Source organism: Stegastes partitus, unplaced genomic scaffold (genome assembly GCF_000690725.1).
Source record: "Stegastes partitus isolate 25-593 unplaced genomic scaffold, Stegastes_partitus-1.0.2 Scaffold1957, whole genome shotgun sequence".
Lineage (NCBI taxonomy): Eukaryota > Metazoa > Chordata > Actinopteri > Pomacentridae > Stegastes > Stegastes partitus.
This window is the reverse complement of record NW_007579688.1, coordinates 78,352-94,240: the sequence shown is the minus strand read 5'-3', so window position 1 is coordinate 94,240 and position 15,889 is coordinate 78,352. Positions and strand designations below refer to the sequence as shown.

The 15,889-nt window shown below is 43.3% G+C and overlaps 1 protein-coding gene across 1 annotated transcript; it reads right to left on the bottom strand.

Moving 5' to 3' along the window:
* Nucleotides 1-1,003: 1,003 nt before the first annotated feature.
* Nucleotides 1,004-12,197, bottom strand: trhr2 (thyrotropin releasing hormone receptor 2). The gene is made up of 5 exons (XM_008303206.1): nucleotides 11,821-12,197; nucleotides 10,126-10,258; nucleotides 8,359-8,510; nucleotides 7,139-7,262; nucleotides 1,004-1,534 (listed from the first exon to the last, which is right to left on the bottom strand). The coding sequence occupies exons 1-5, from the start codon at nucleotides 12,195-12,197 to the stop codon at nucleotides 1,004-1,006; spliced, it is 1,317 nt and encodes a 438-aa protein (XP_008301428.1).
* Between the last annotated feature and the right edge of the window lie 3,692 nt (nucleotides 12,198-15,889).

The window sequence follows — 15,889 nt, the reverse complement described above, 5'->3', positions numbered from 1 at the left end:
GGAACACCGGTTGGTTGGTGGATTGGTTTATAGAAATACAATCGCAGTGGTCGTGGACGGCACTAAGCAAAGGATGTTCGGTGTTCCCTTAAAAACTAGTGACGGCTGGAAGTGTTTTGGTAGAACATTTGCATGCAAAGAGATTTTAAAATAAAGAATCCACGGAAACTACACGATCCAAATCTCTGCAAAACTTGAAATTTTCAAGTTGCTGCTCTGAGGTTGTTGTTGTAGTGAAGAAAACGGTCACGTTCAGGAAGGACGGATGAGGAATTGAGAAGCCAATGGCGCCAACGTTTTCTCAATTTGCAACGTAGAATCCAACAGTTTAAGCCACTGTGTTGACTGTACCTGCCCTACATTAGGTACTTTATGTGCGCTAAAATCAGCCCAAGAGTTGGTTCTACAGAGTAGCTCTTGCAGTCGGAACATGGCTGCACCTCGTATCTGCTATAGGTCTAAAAAAAAAAACCCACTCCAATCAAAAACAATCTCCAAGCTATCAAATAATGCGACTTCGGTGTTCCCTTCGAAAAGAGTGACAGATGGAATTGTTTCGGTGGAATATTTGCATGCAACGAGTCAAAAAATGTCCCTAGAATGGTTCATTTACAGCAATCCAAACTGGACGATCCACATCCATGCGTTGCCCAAAGTAAAGACAACAGCGACATGCCGATATTCAAAGGGAAGGACGAAAACACCTAAAGCAGGATTAAACCTGAGTCCTACATCCGGTTAGTCGGACTTAAGTCACCCCGAAACATCCCGAAGGTTCCTGCAGTGGAGATCCAGTCTGTTGTTTATAGTTGGAGCGTAAAAAAGCAGAAATCTATTTACATGAAACGTGCAAGAACTCCAAGAAACGTCCAGATCTTGTGGCCAACGAAGCAACGTATCCACAGGCGTGAGTTATCGTTTCATCAAAGCAGGTCTTCGGTTTTCCTTCGTTGGATTTCGGTGCTAATTACAAATTCATACTTGTTCCACAACTTGTTAATATTCACACGCTTTCCTGCTGTTGGTCGTTTCTTACGAGTCTGTCTGCGAAATTCACCGTAGTATCGTTGGGTCGATCCACCTTTTCTTCACCGGGCGCCGGGATGCTCTCAGCCGGATGATCAGTTTTCTTTCCGTTGATCTCCTGGTGACCGTCTCCGTTTTCCTTCCTCTCGGTGGCGGGTGTCAGGACGGTTCTCTTCACCTTTTCCTCGGTTCCGTTGCTTTTGTTCTGGGTGCAGCGGACGTCCCGGATGGTGCCGAAGCCGGTGTGGAGGGTCGACAGCGTCCTCTGGTTCCCCTCCAGCCTCTGGCAGCGGTAGAGGCCCCGGAACGCCGAGCGGAACTTCTGCGACATGGCGTTGTAGATCACTGGGTTGATGGCGCTGTTGGCGTAGATGCAGATCCGACAGAATAGCAGGAACCAGGCGTCCAGGTAAGGAGTGGACACGAAGGAGTTGATCAGAACCAGAGTCCGGTAGGGCATCCAGAGCAGAGCGAACAGGATCACCACCACGGCCAACATCTTGGTCACCTGGAGCGAAGATCAAAGAAACAGTTCAAACCACGTTAAAGCAGCTGATAACAAGTTTGTGTGAATAAAACTCTATTAAACCTACAGTCACACCAGATTTACACATTGTTTATTTTTCATGCTCATTTCGATGCCTTATGCAGACCATACAGTATATTCCAAACCAGATTACTTCACAAATCTTCCTCACACAGAGAAACCACTGGTATCATCTCAAAGCTCAAGTTCTGCTGTTTCATTTATTATGTGGTTCACTGCAAAACGAGCAGAACTTTGTGAATTATTCAGCCAAAAAGCAGAACTATTGTCTACCACCGGACCATCGTGGTGAAGAGAGAGCTGAGCAAGGGAGCAAAGCTCTCGATTTACTGGTCAATCTACGTTCCTACTCTCACCTATGGTCATGAGATCTGGGTAATGACCGAAAGAACGAGATCGCGGATACAAGCGGCCGAAATGAGTTTCCTCTGCAGGGTGGCCGGGCGCTCCCTTAGAGATAGGGTGAGGAGCTCAGTCATGCGGGAGGAGCTCGGAGTAGAGCCGCTGCTCCTCCGCATCGAAAGGAGCCAGTTGAGGTGGTTCGGGCATCTTTTCCGGATGCCTCCTGGACGCCTCCCTGGGGAGGTGTTCCAGGCGCGTCCCACCGGGAGGAGACCTCGGGGAAGACCCAGGACACGCTGGAGGGATTATGTCTCCCAGCTGGCCTGGGAACGCCTAGGGGTGCCCCCGGAAGAGCTGGAGGAGGTGTGTGCAGATCGGGAAGTCTGGGCGGCTTTGCTAAGGCTGCTGCCTCCGCGACCCGACTCCAGATAAGCGGGAGAAGATGGATGGATGGATATTGTCTACATAATTAAACACATGATTCTTTGTGATAAAGACAGAAAACTACAGAAGAAAATAGAAACGCATTGCAAAAAATAGCAATGATTTAATATATCCAAAGTAATCTGTAAAATAACAGCAAATTGTCTAAAAAAAAATTACATTTAAAACTGTTGAAAAAAAAAATGCTGTGCAGCTTGTTGTTCACATACAGTCTATGAAAATGTAAAACATTGAAGTAAGTTTCTTTTTTCTGTTATTTTAGTGTTTTTTTTGGACATTTGAAGCCTTTTTTGGACAGTTTTTATCATAAGAGACATGAAATAGGACTCACTGCTCGGTCTATACTCACCATAAACACTGTTTGTTCACTTTATGCAACACTTTCATCAAACATGAGTCTCTCTTATTGTTTCCTCACTGAAAACCACGTCCAGTATTCTCCTTTTGGTTCAGTTGTCCAGAGGTTCATCAGTACATTCTGTAGCATGTGATAAATTCAGGGCACAACACTTCCTAGATGTTGTGTGTGTGTTGTGTATTTTGTATTCCATTCATGACAAACGTTGGTCGACAAACACGCTGAGATTCAACAATCAACAAACAGCGAGCAGCTCGGAGCCCAACCTCGGATGCATCGCCCTGATTCATCATCATTTGCTGCGATTGTTGGTGATTATATGAGTCATTATTCGAGCCGACGACGCGTCAACAGGCTCCAGATTGTGTTAGAGCGAGTGTGACACGGCTAATTAATGCGTGGAGAGCAGCGGAGAGCCGCTTAACTGGAGCGCAACGCTTAATTGAGTCGTTTGAGAGGCGAAAAACAAAGCAGAGACCGAAAATGAAATAATGGAGAGAAGAAGCAGATGAGAAGGAACAGGTGCAGACTGAGTCGACCGACCAGCCAGCAGGATGAAGGAAATGGTATCAAACATATTGGAAAAGGCGTAAAAACTGTTTTTTACCCTCACTCTTCTTTAACAGTTTTCCGATATTTTACAGATTTTCCCTGTTTTGTTAAATTACAGAAAATATGTAGTAAAATCACAGAAGATAATAAGATGAAGTTTACATGTTGTCTGTAAAATTACTCTGTTTTGCTATATTTAAAATGGTAAAAACAACAGCAACACTATTTTACAGATATTTGCTGATTTTTTACAAGAAAAATTGTTAAACTCAAGACAACATCTAGTAAAAAAAAATAGTAAGAAACGCGAAACTATTATTTTACAGACATTTGACGTTCTATAAAATAAACTAAAAAGATGTATATTAAGGACTCGAACATGGCAGAAAACTTGTGATTGTGATTTTACAGATTTTTTTTTCTGTTTCTCCAATTAAAGATTTTAAATCACAGAAAAAAATTAGTTAACACATAAACTGCAAAAAAAGGAACAATATTGTAAATAACATCCCCATTATAATCCTGTACTTTTAGAAATATGAATTCTTCTTTTAAAACAATTGAACCAATTATTTTTTTATTTTTTTAACTGTATTTACAAAAAGATCCATATTTTACAGATATTAAAAAATGTACTGTTTGTACATTAAGTACTGAACTATACTATTTTTCTAAACTGTTATTTCACAGATTTTTCTTGTTTTGTTAAATTACACATGATAAATTGTAAAATCACAGGCGGGAAAAACAAAACTATTAATTCACACATTAACTGTAAAAAAAAAAAAATTTTAAAAGGTGAAAACTTTAATAGTAAAGTTTTCTTTTACAGTGTGTGACAGTAAAATGATAGTTTCACTATATTTAAATCAGTTTTTAGAGTTTCTGATGGTAAATGGTGTCATTTTAGTGATTTAGAAAAAGTAAGCAGAATAACGATAACATGCTTTTTGAATCTTCTGGGTTTCTGCTGTCCAGAGGGTTAAATATGAATAAAATAAATGGTGAACAGCACGTTGTCATTGTGCAGCTGCAGATCTGGAAAAAGCAAAAGACGATATTTTATTGGAGTATTTTGAATGTTTTCCAGTTATTTCATGTCTTAGGTTTGTTTTAAGGCTTTGAGGACAAATGATCCATAAACTCACAGAAACTTCGTCAACACGACTTTTTTAGTTTCATATTTTATGAGCAGCGTTGAAGCGATTCAAACTGTTTCCAGGTCCGACTGAGGAGGATAACCTTTGGAAGATGTACCGAAAAGTGAGTCGCTGTTAGGTTAAAACAAAGAAAGATTTTAGCATTTTGAATTTTTAACCGTAAAGAAAAAGACACACAAACTCTTACCTTCACACTGTGACTATTTTTGGGGGTATTTTATGTTTTATGTTACCTTTAAGGTGTTTTATAATCAACACTGTTATTTAAATCTGCTAATTTAACACTAGATAGAATAGAAACGATGCTTATTGTCGTTGTCAACAGCAGTGGAAGGCACTTCAGCAGCTCTTTGGATCGGCACCATCATAGAACAAAGAGCCCAGAGTCACTACGAGAACCAGAACAAAGATCAAAGACGATAAAAAAGTAGAAACATGAACATCACAGACGTCCAGCTTAAAGTGCTGCAGAGGAGGATGAAGGATGCCTCTTTGTGCGTCCAGCATCCCTCCATCCGTCCACACCCGCCTCCCCTCCCGCATCAGCACCACCCGGTCGCCATGGCAACGGCTCAGACATTTCTGAACCGTGGTGGCGCAGGTGGAGGGCCCGTTGGACTCCGGTGATTAGTCTTATCGGGGCTCCAATAAAGCTCCACGCCTTCACCCGCCTGGCCGGAGCGCAGCAGCAGCAGCAGTAGCAAAGAAATAAAAAGTAAAAAATAAAAGCTGTTGGAGCTGCAGGTGGATCCCAGGTATCACTCTCTTCACAGCTAAATGCTATTAGCGATAAGGCCGCGGGTCCTGGAGCGCTGATCCGGTGACAGGTAGATAAAGACGCAGCAGATCTGTGCACAACAAAGCGTTTAATTGAACACGAAGGAGGCGGGCGGAGAGCCTCCTAATCCGATAACGAGTCACGGCGTCGGGGTGGCGTCTCCGCTCTGCATCCCGCCGTGATTACGATGCTACAAACAAATGTTGTGTTCTGTGCTGACGGAGGAGGTTCAGCTCAGCTCGCCTCGAGGCCAAACGCTGGACCAGATCACAGGAACCGGCAGAGATTAGACTCCAGCCGCACTAATCTGCGAACACGAGTTTATCGGCTCCCATCAGATGGATCCGGACGATCAAACGTGGAGAGTCTGTTGAAGAAGTGAGCGGCACTCAGAGCACTTCAGCCTAAATCACATTATGCAAATCTGCTGCTCCGACATGAAGAACCTTGAAGCCAGATTAGGATCGGCTCAGTCTGGAGGAGGACACGAGGACGTTTGTAGGTGGAGAACCTCCACGAACCGAAGATCAGAACCACTGTGAAGGTCGATGGAAGGTTCACAGACGTCTAGAAGTTGCTCTCAAAGAAGAATCTTTGAGAGAAACAAAGATCCTTCCATTGTCTAGAACTTGTTCTGACCAACCACCATCACACATGATGATAGGAGCCTCCAATGTTTACCCAGAGGTTTAATCATTCTTGACAAATTTGGGGTGTTTTAGATGATTTTTGGCTCATTTTGGACAAATTGTGGACAATTTTTTAATCATTCTGGACAAATTTAAAGTAATTTTAGGCAAATTCTTTCATTTTTGAAAGGTTTTGAGCCATTTGTACAAGTTTAAGGTATTTTGGACAAATTGTAGGACATTGGACGTGTTTTTTGGAGTAATTTTGGCCAAACTGAAACCGAAACACATCCAGGGTACCAATGATTGTTTCTGTGACTCTATGTTATGGGCATTAGACTGCTGCAGTTTGATGATACATCCCATAATAGTCACTGGAAAGGTTGGATTGATGTCATTTTGGGCAAATTATGAGTCATTTTATAAGGTTTAGAGGCAAATTTGGGTACGTTAGAGGCATTTTAGACTGTTTCTGGTGCATTTTGGACAAATTCTGGGATGTTTTTGGACATTTTATTAATCATTATGGACAAATTCTAAGTTATTTTGGGCAAATTCTGTCATTTTTGAAAGGTTTTGAGGTCATTTTTTATAAGTTTAAGGTATTTGATGTATAAGAAAAACGTCTCCAAACTTCTCAAGTGCAAAACAAGTGAACTTTCTACCTTTTTATAATCATTTCTACACCACCACCGTTGTCTCCATGGTGCCACATCTAAATCTGTACATGTGAAATGTGTAAACAGTCTTTATCAATATGTTTAATCTACTGTTTTGTTCCTGTCTTGTTGTTTATTCTGCTTCGTTTTTATCTGGCTGCTGAAACACGTCAGGGATCAACACGTTTAATCTTTATTTTGCCTCAAAAGTGCCAATTTACTGCAGGTCTGAAGATAAATTAACGGGTCTCTGCTGCAGCTTCTCAAACATCTTTAAAGAACAAACCAAGCGAGCACACTACGGGTTTGAATCGACGAGGTCGCTGCTCTCAAGACCTGAGAGGACGAATGTGTTTTACATCTGAGAGACGAATCAGCTCTGCAGAGAAAAACCTGCAATCTGGAGCCTCTTCGGCTGCTCGGCCGGAGGAGGAGAAGCCATTAGAGCCGTGATTACAGCCGGCAAACAAGAATATCATCACCGGGCCGCTCACAGCCACTCGTGGCCTTGTTTTCCCAGAAGGCGACGCCGAGGTCAGATGTGACCGAAGCTATCGGCCGGCAATCAGCGCGCAGATGAGCCGGCGTGAAAAGAGGCGCAGACGAGGTTAATGTGGGGAGAAGGAGGTGAAGGAGCTCCGACCTGCTTCCTGGAGGACGCGGCGCTCTTCGGCCGACCCTGCCGGCCTCCTTTGGCGGCCTCGGGCGGCTCGCGGCAGCTCCGGCGCAGCGTGGTGGCGCCGCCGTCCGGCTGGTTGGGCAGCGGGCTGCAAGACAGCGACAGCACGGTTAGAGCAGCGGGAAGCCAACGATCGCATTGATTCCTTAATTAATTTAACACGCTGGGAGGTTTCAGCCTCATCGGACTGTTGGACCTTTAAATAGAAACCACCAATAAGGCTTCATGTTAGAGCTGAAAGTCTGATATCAAATGTTTGGTTTTTAGGAATACAAGAATTTACTGGATTCAGTCTCCAATCTCCTCAATCAGTCCAACAACTAACAGGACGTCTCTTTGGTTGACACTGGAGGCGATCACTTAAAATCCTTCTAACGTGGACCCAGCAGGTGATTTAAGCTTAAAATGCGTTCGCTGCCTGTTTTTATTTGAACCAACTGTCTTGTTTCGTCGGTATTTAACGTCTCAGATAAAGAGACTGAACATACGAAGCTACATGACTGTGTGTCGATGGGATAAAAACAAATTAAGTGATTCATTTACATTTGGAAGTTGGTGAACGTGAAAGAAAACGTTTGCAGGAACGTTAGTGTTAATCCTCTAGAGCCCAAAACCTGCTGGTGGCTTTGAAAGGCCTGTTAAACAGCTAAATGCATTTCTTAAAAGTCTGAAATATGCATCCCAGCATCCTGCCACAAAATGCCCGCTCCCTTTACAGCAAAGGATCAAGTTAAGGTTCGATATCAATCAGCTAAAAGATGCCTTGATCCCGATATTTAACTTACGATGAGGACATCTCCAGCTGACAGTGTTTGTTTGTGTAGACTGTCTGGAAAATATATATTTTAAACCTTAAAGTCACCAAACTTTTCATGTTAGGTCAACACTCTCTCTGTTCATCTACACAGGAGTCTGATCTAGAGGGTCTTAACAACCTGCTGTGTTACCAGGACGGCTTTGGGATGAATAATTAGAGCAGAACAAATAAAAAGGTGTCGGTTATTAATGTCGTTCATCTTGTGTGTAATGTTTCCTTGGAGGGGCGTTGCAGACATTAATATGGAGACGGAGAAATCCTGGTTCTGAAGCTCCAAACCCATCAGCTGAGGTTATTATCCGGCCGCCCTCCTGGTAAATGTGTTTGAAACCCCACGACTGCGGTTTGTGTTTCTGCCCGTCGGTACCTGAGGTAGAGTACTCGTGCGATGAGGCCGTACAGCACGATGGCGAGCAGCAGCGGGATGACGTAGAAGATGGCGAAGTCGATGAGGTAGATGGGCAGGTAGAGCTCTCGCTTCACTCTGTAGCCGCACTGCTGGTGTCCGTCCTCGCCGACCTGCACAGACACGACGGCGGTAATAACCGGGCGGCGGCATCTAATGATGTTCCCACATAATAACCCCACTCACAGGGATGGAACAGAGCTCTTTAAAAGCTCCTCTCGTTCCTGCAATTTAACCTGCGTTTGTACAGAGCAGCTCCTTGAAATCACAAACGTTCATGACTCACGTTGCTGCTGGAACACGGTGACGGCTGAGCGTCGTGTGAAGACATGAACAGATAGAAATACGAGACACTAAACAACCTGCGCTGTCGTTACGTCTGCTGTCAGTCTTCATGTCTCAAAACCTGAGCAAGAAAAAACGTCTCCTGAAGGTTATTGAGTCCATGCAGTCACTGCTGGTTAGCTGCATTTACCTGCTGAACCCTGCTAACAAGAACCTTCAGGGAACCTTCAGGGAATGTTCTCTGATGGCCAATTTGTGAAACCTCAACAGAACCTTCAGGAAGCATTCCCTGACGTTTTACTGAAGACTATTTTGTAAAACCTCACGAGAACCTTCAAGAAACCTTCAGGGAACAACCCCCGAAGGCTGTCTTGGAAAAACTTAAGGGCACCAATAGGCAACCTTCAGGGAACGTTCTCTGATGGTACATTTATAAAACTTCACGAGAACCTTCAGGAAACATTCCCTGACATTTTACTGAAGACCGATTTGTGAAACCTCAAGAGAACATTGAGGAAACCTTCAGGGAATGTACCCCGAAGGTTGTCTTGGGAAACCTTAAGGGTACCAACAGGCAACCTTCAGGGAACATTTCCTGAAGTTTCCCTGAGGATTATTTCATAAAGCCTTAAGAGAACCTTAAGTGTAAGTTCCCTGAAGTTTCACTATACGTCATGGTGTAAAACCTCAATAGAACTTCAGAGAACCTTCGTGAAACCCAAAAGGAATGTTGCCTGAATGTTGTTTTGTTAAAACTAATAAGATATTTCAGGGAACTTTTTGGGAACATTTCTCAAGATTTATTTTGTGACGCCTCAAGAAATCCTTCATGAAACCTGTCACGACACATTAATGGAAGGTTCTCTAAAGGTTATTTTGTGAATCCTCCAGAGGACCTTTAGGGAACCACCATGGAACCTTCATGGTAAGTTCCCTGAAGTGTCACTGAAGGTCATTTTGTGAAACCTGAAGACAACCTTAAGGGAACCTTCATGAAACCTTGGCAGAACATTCCTGTAAACTTACTTTGTAAAGCCTCCAGAGAAATATCAGGGAACCATCAGGGAACTTACCCTGAGGCTTCACTTGAGGTTTTTTAGTAAAACTCAAGAGAACCCTCAGGGAACCTTGAGGGAATGCTCCATGAAGGTTGCCTGAAAACTTCTAAAATGACAGTCGGGAAAGATTGGTGAGGTTACTTAATGAAACTTCAAGAGAACATTCAGGGAACGTTCACCAAAGGTTATTTAATAAAAACCCCAAGAGAACCTTTAGAAAACCTTCAGGCTATGTTCCCTGAAGTCTCACTTAAAGGTTATTTTCTGACCCCAGTCAACTATCAGAAAACCTTAACGAATGTTTTTAAATTTAAAAAAATGTTTAAATTTACATAAAATATTTCTGTTCCATCAGTGGCTTCAGTCAATGTGGAATAAAACCCACCTGGATGTCCACCAGGAAGAACCACAGCATGCAGTAGACGCAGGTGAAGATCCAAACGCCGGTGATGATCCGTTTGGCCCGCGACACCGTGCAGACCGTCTGAGCCTTCATGGGATGGCAGATAGCGATGTACCTGCACACGGAGGGAACGTACGGGTCAGACGGGCGGCGAATTTTAAGATTTTAATTAAGCAGATATCACTCAGAGGTCAACACAATGCTCAGACTCTAATATGCAGCCGTGGCGTTCATTACTCATGCATGCAGGCGGCACGAAAGCTGAAAGAGCACGCAGAGGTCGGAATATTAATGCGGCTCTTCGTGAGACAAGAACGACGGACGGATTCCATACGTGAGGAATGTGAGGAGCCATAATTAGCGCAGAGTTTCATCGCTTATTCATACTGAACCCTTCACATCCTGGAAACCTGTGCAGCAGGATTCATAGAAGAACGTTCAAACAAAAAGGAGAAATGTTCCGCCTTCAATAAATCACACAGCAGAAATGTTAAGAATGTTCCTCCTTTGTTATCACAGAACATTGTGAGAATGTTTTATAGAAGAAGAATGTGTTCCCTCTGCAACATTCTCAAAACATTGCAGGCAAATTGTTCCAACTTTTGTTTATATGTTGCAGTAAAGGAACGTCGTATAAAGAACCTTTTGTCATCTCATTTGAAAACAGCTTCTAAATGCTGCATTGAGAACATCCGTCTTTAATGATAAATCTGGGAACTGTTTTATAGAAAAATGTTCTACAATGTGTTCCTCAGTAACATCCCTAAAACATTTACAGAACATCAACAGCATTAAAATATTTGTTGATGTGCCACATTGCAGGAACTTTATAAAAAGTTCTATATAGATAAAACGCTCTATCATCGAAGGACTAAACAACATCAGGAAAACATTTTTGGAAGGTTCGTTTGAGAACATTCTTCCTTTGTTGTTGTTGTGGAACATTGTGAGAAAGTTTTGCACAAGAACGTGCGATAATGCGTTCCCTCAGACACATCTCCTAAACATCTTCAGAATGTTTGCTAAATGTTGCATTAAGAACATCCCTACTTTGTTATTATTGAGAATTTAATTTGCAGAATAATGTTCTATACTGTGCTCCTCAACAACATTTCCTAAATGTTCTTGCAGGAACCTTTTCAAAAATTCTAAGAACATTTTATGAACATCATATGAAACATCTGGAGAATATTTTTTGAATGCTAGCTTGAGAACATTTGTCCTTTGTTATCATGGAACGTTGTAAGAATGTTTTATGGAGGACGTTCTGCATTGTGCTCCCTCAGCAACATCCCGAAAACGTCCTTAGAACGTTGTAGGATCATCTTTATAATGTAACATTATTGGAACATTTATCAACAATCACCGGAAGCCTCGATAACATCTGTAAAACATTTTTGGATGTTGGTTTTAGAACGTTACTCCTTTGTTTTAATGGAGCAAACTCTGGGTTCCTGACAACGTTCTCCCAACATCCTCTGAATGCTGCAGCTAAAAGTTTTCTAACCTCATAGGAACATCGCTAGAAATGAGGACGACCTTTAATACGTTCTTTAAACATTGGACTGAAACTTTAAAACATCAGAACTTGTAGCTTAGCCAATGTTGTGGGAACGTTCTCTGCTAGCTAGAAGAACATTCTCCAACAAAACAGAGTTCCAATAGTAATAGCGGTACCTCTCGACGGTGAAGGCGGTGATGGAGCAGGACGACACGTTGATGCCCAGGTACTGCAGGTACGTGATCCCCAGGCAGCCGGCGTGTCCAAAGTTCCAGGTTCCGGTGAGGCTGTCGGAGATGTTGGGCAGCCCGGCCGCCACCAGAACCGTCAGGTCGGCGATGGCCAGGCTCACCAGGTAGCAGTTGGTGGGCGTCCTCATGTGGCGCGTGGTCAGGACCACCAGGACCACCATGATGTTCCCCACGATGCCCATGCAGCAGACCAGCAGGACCAGGAACACCGACACCGTCTTGTACTCCAGAGACTCGGAGATGCTGGAGCTCAGGGAGATGTTGGTCGGCGTGTCCACTCTGGAGCTGGCGTTGTCCGTCATGGCGGCGGCCGTCGGTGGAAGGTCGCGTTCATGCGGTCAAAGACGAGCGGCGAAGGCCTCGACTCCGAAGTGCCGCCATGTTTTTTTCTTCTTCATTTAGAACGTCGGCTCGCATTTAAAGCCCCGAACTCGTAGCTGATTTATCGGCTGTGTTGGTGTTGACTCGTGTCATCGACCTTCGCTTTGTTAACAAGACGATATAATTATCCTCCAAACGCCGCTCAGGAGTCACCTAGAAACACAAAATGAGTTTAATTAATTGGACAAATGTCAAACATATACATGCAGAACGTCCCTCTGTGGTTCCCTCAGCGGTCCAGAGTCACGTTAAAAATTCTGCTCAGGAACAACAAACTAATAGAATCCAATAAAACACGTGGAGGTCAAAGCAAAGAAGAAACAAAAGCTGCTGCTGCTGATTTATATTATAAAGAATTATGAATATCAAGGATTGAGAAATGGTCAATTCTTCTTTAAACTCTTGTTTTACAGAAACAGAAGTTTACATCCACTAAGATCCTTCAAACTCTTTGGGAAAGCCCAGATGATGATGTCATGGCTTTGGAAGCTCCTGATTGGTTAATTGACAACATCTGAGTTAATTGGAGGCACACCTCAAACACACTGCTGCCTTTGGTGACAACATGAAAAATCTAAAGAAATCAGCCAAGATATCAGGAGGAGACCTGTGGACCTCCACAAGTCATCCTTGGGTACAACCTCCAGATGCTTGAAGGTTCCACCTTCATCTGTTCAAACAATTCTCGTAGGTTAATCGTAGCAACTGGACTTGCTTGAGTTTCTTGAAGATGTTTCATCCAAGAGGCTTCATCAGCTCTGACTGACTAGTTGGGAGTTCCAGATATCCTTAAGGAGCCATTAACACCTGAGTTTCGGTTTCAATTCACTCAAGTGTTAACGGCTCCTTAAGGACTGATGAAGCCTCCTGGATGAGGTAAAATGTCTTCAAGAAACTCAAGCATGTCCAGTTGCTAAAATTAAACTACGAGAACAACCACGGCCTGGATGACTGAGGATCTTCACAAACCTGTTCAAACTAATATAAGTACAAACACCATGGGAATGTCCAGCCATCACAGGCTCAGGAAGGAGACGGTTCTGTGTCCAGAGATGAAGTGTTCTGGTTGAAATGTGCGACTAAACCCCAGAACAGAAGCTGAAGACCTTGTGAAGATGCTGCTGAAGCTGGTCAGAGAGTCATTATCCACAGTGGAACCAGTCCTGTACCGACATGGGCTGGAAGGCTGCTCAGAGAGGAAGAAGACATCACTCCAGAAGAACCATGTCCTGTGGTCTGATGGAACTAAACCTGAACTGTTTGGCCTTAATGACCATCGGTACATCTGGAGGAGGAAGCCTGAGAACACCATCCCAGCTGTGGAGCACGGGGGTGGCAGCATCATGCTGTGGAGGGACTGGTGACCTTCACACAATAGATGGCATCATGAGGAAAGAACATTATGAGGAAATAATGAAGCAACATCTCCAGACATCAGCAGTTAAAGCTTGGACACTAATGGGTCTTCAGATGGACAATGACCCTCAGCATAGCTCCAGATTAGATACAGAGAGGCTTCAAGACAACAGAGTCAGTGTTGTGGAGTGGACATCACAAAGCCCTGATCTCCATCCTGGAGAACATCAGTGGAGCAAGAAGACCAACAAACCTGACTCAGCTCCACCAAAACGGGCCAGAACTCATCTCTAATCAGTGAAAACAGAAACAACAAACGCTGACATTCGAGGATTTTAACTTCATCAGTGAAACCCAACAGAAAGTCAAACTGCTTCAGACTCTTACAGCTGCTGGTTTTGATTTTGTGGAGATGTGAGTGACGCTTAAAGACAGAAAACATCCTCGAGAACGTCAGAAACTGGTTGAAAACACGTCGACTGGTGACTTTAACTTATAAAAGTGAGTCAGAGGATAAAAACCCGACACCTGTCCTCACAGTTTTCTGCTGTTTGTCCGTCTGGTTTCTGTTTCTGACCTGACAGTGAAAGACAAGCTCCAGATGTAAACACCAGGAGCTTCACAGAGCGTCCTGAAGCCGCTCAGCAGATCTCAGACCAGAACCGGTTCATAAAACTCTGCAGCGGAGGAATGAAAGCGCTCGTTAAAGTGCTTTATTTTAACATAATGCTCTGTGCTGCTCTGGTTATGCTCTTCTGATGCCTCCTAGTGCTTCTCTGATAAAGCTACAGCAGCATCTCTCTAAAAAGAGCAGGAACAGACAAACGTTCATCTCCAGCCGCTACCAGGACGGTGAGGTCGCTGCAGGACAAAGTCTTTTCATTTTAACAATCCAGACGTTGCTTTTCTTTTTTCTTTCGTTGGAGGATGTTCATGCAGCAGCAGCAGCAGCTAATTAAGCGATGCGGTGGAACTCCACGAGGCATCTGTTGCTCTTTTAACTCGACTGAAACACTCCGGCTGCCCTCCGGAGGGCTGCCTCCAGTAGATTGAGGTGGACATGAAATGAAAAGTTAATCTGGCTGCAGCGCTGTGCCGTCAGTCAGCCCGGTGTCGGGGCTTCCTGCCGCTCTGGGGCTACACAGGCAAACCTATTTCCATAATCAGGAGTTAATAAAGAAGAATCGTCAGCTTTTATCCACGTCTGCTGGGATGTTGATGCATTTTTGTCTCGTGAACAAAGAAAAGCTTCGACTGTTGACAGCGTCTCGATGTGGATGGACACCTTTTGTTGTGTTGTTTCTCCTGTTTTACACATTTCTTCGTACATTTAATATTTTCTGCTTCACATCAGAGTAAATCTGACTTTTTCTGCTCTATAAATATGCTTTTGCTTCATGAAAACAGTTTTTGCTGCTGCACTGTTCTTTGTAGACGCTGTTTTTAGTTCATTTTAACAGTGATTTTTCTTCAACAATTTCCTGTAATTTTACATTTTAAAGTATTTTTATCAGATAAATAGTCAAATAAACCCCTTTACGTTGAGTTTTTTATGATTTCCGTGGTTCTAACTGAGTCATTTCTGCACCGGAGACCTTATTTCTGCCTCCTGCCTTCTTCGCGGTCGCTGTGTTTCCGTCCAGGTTCAGGATTTTATGTTGCCGTGAAAAATGAGCCCAGAGTGAATAAAAACCTCCAGAAGGCGCCAGAGGCCGTTCAGACCACAGTAAACACTCGTCCTGATATTAATCAGCACATCTATATGCATGGAGCCCAACAACACAGACTGATGTGGGTCAGAAACACCTGCAGCTCGCTTCACCCACATTCTGCTCAAACTAATTCAGTCTGACTTTAACTTATCAGCCTCTTTTTGTTTTTTTTGTTTTTCCTCCTTACAGTTAAACTCTGAGCCTGACTGGCTTCAGCAGCGTTTCCTGCCTGAGTTGGTCCTGGTTCGGCTTTTCCCCCCTTTGGGACGACGATTTAATCTGTTTATAAAGAGGTCGACAGCAGCAGGCTGCACTGTAGAAAATATGAACAGTTTTAACTGGAATTTTTGTAGCAATTTACTCTTAATTTACAGATTTTTCCCATTTTGTTAAATTTGAAACAGCAAAAAAATAGCAGAATTTAGAGATATTTGCTGTTATTTTATTTAAATAGAAAAATATGTGTATATTAAAGATATATCCAAAAAAATGTGACAACATTTTGCAGATTTTTCCCGTTTTGTTAAATTACAGATGACGAAACG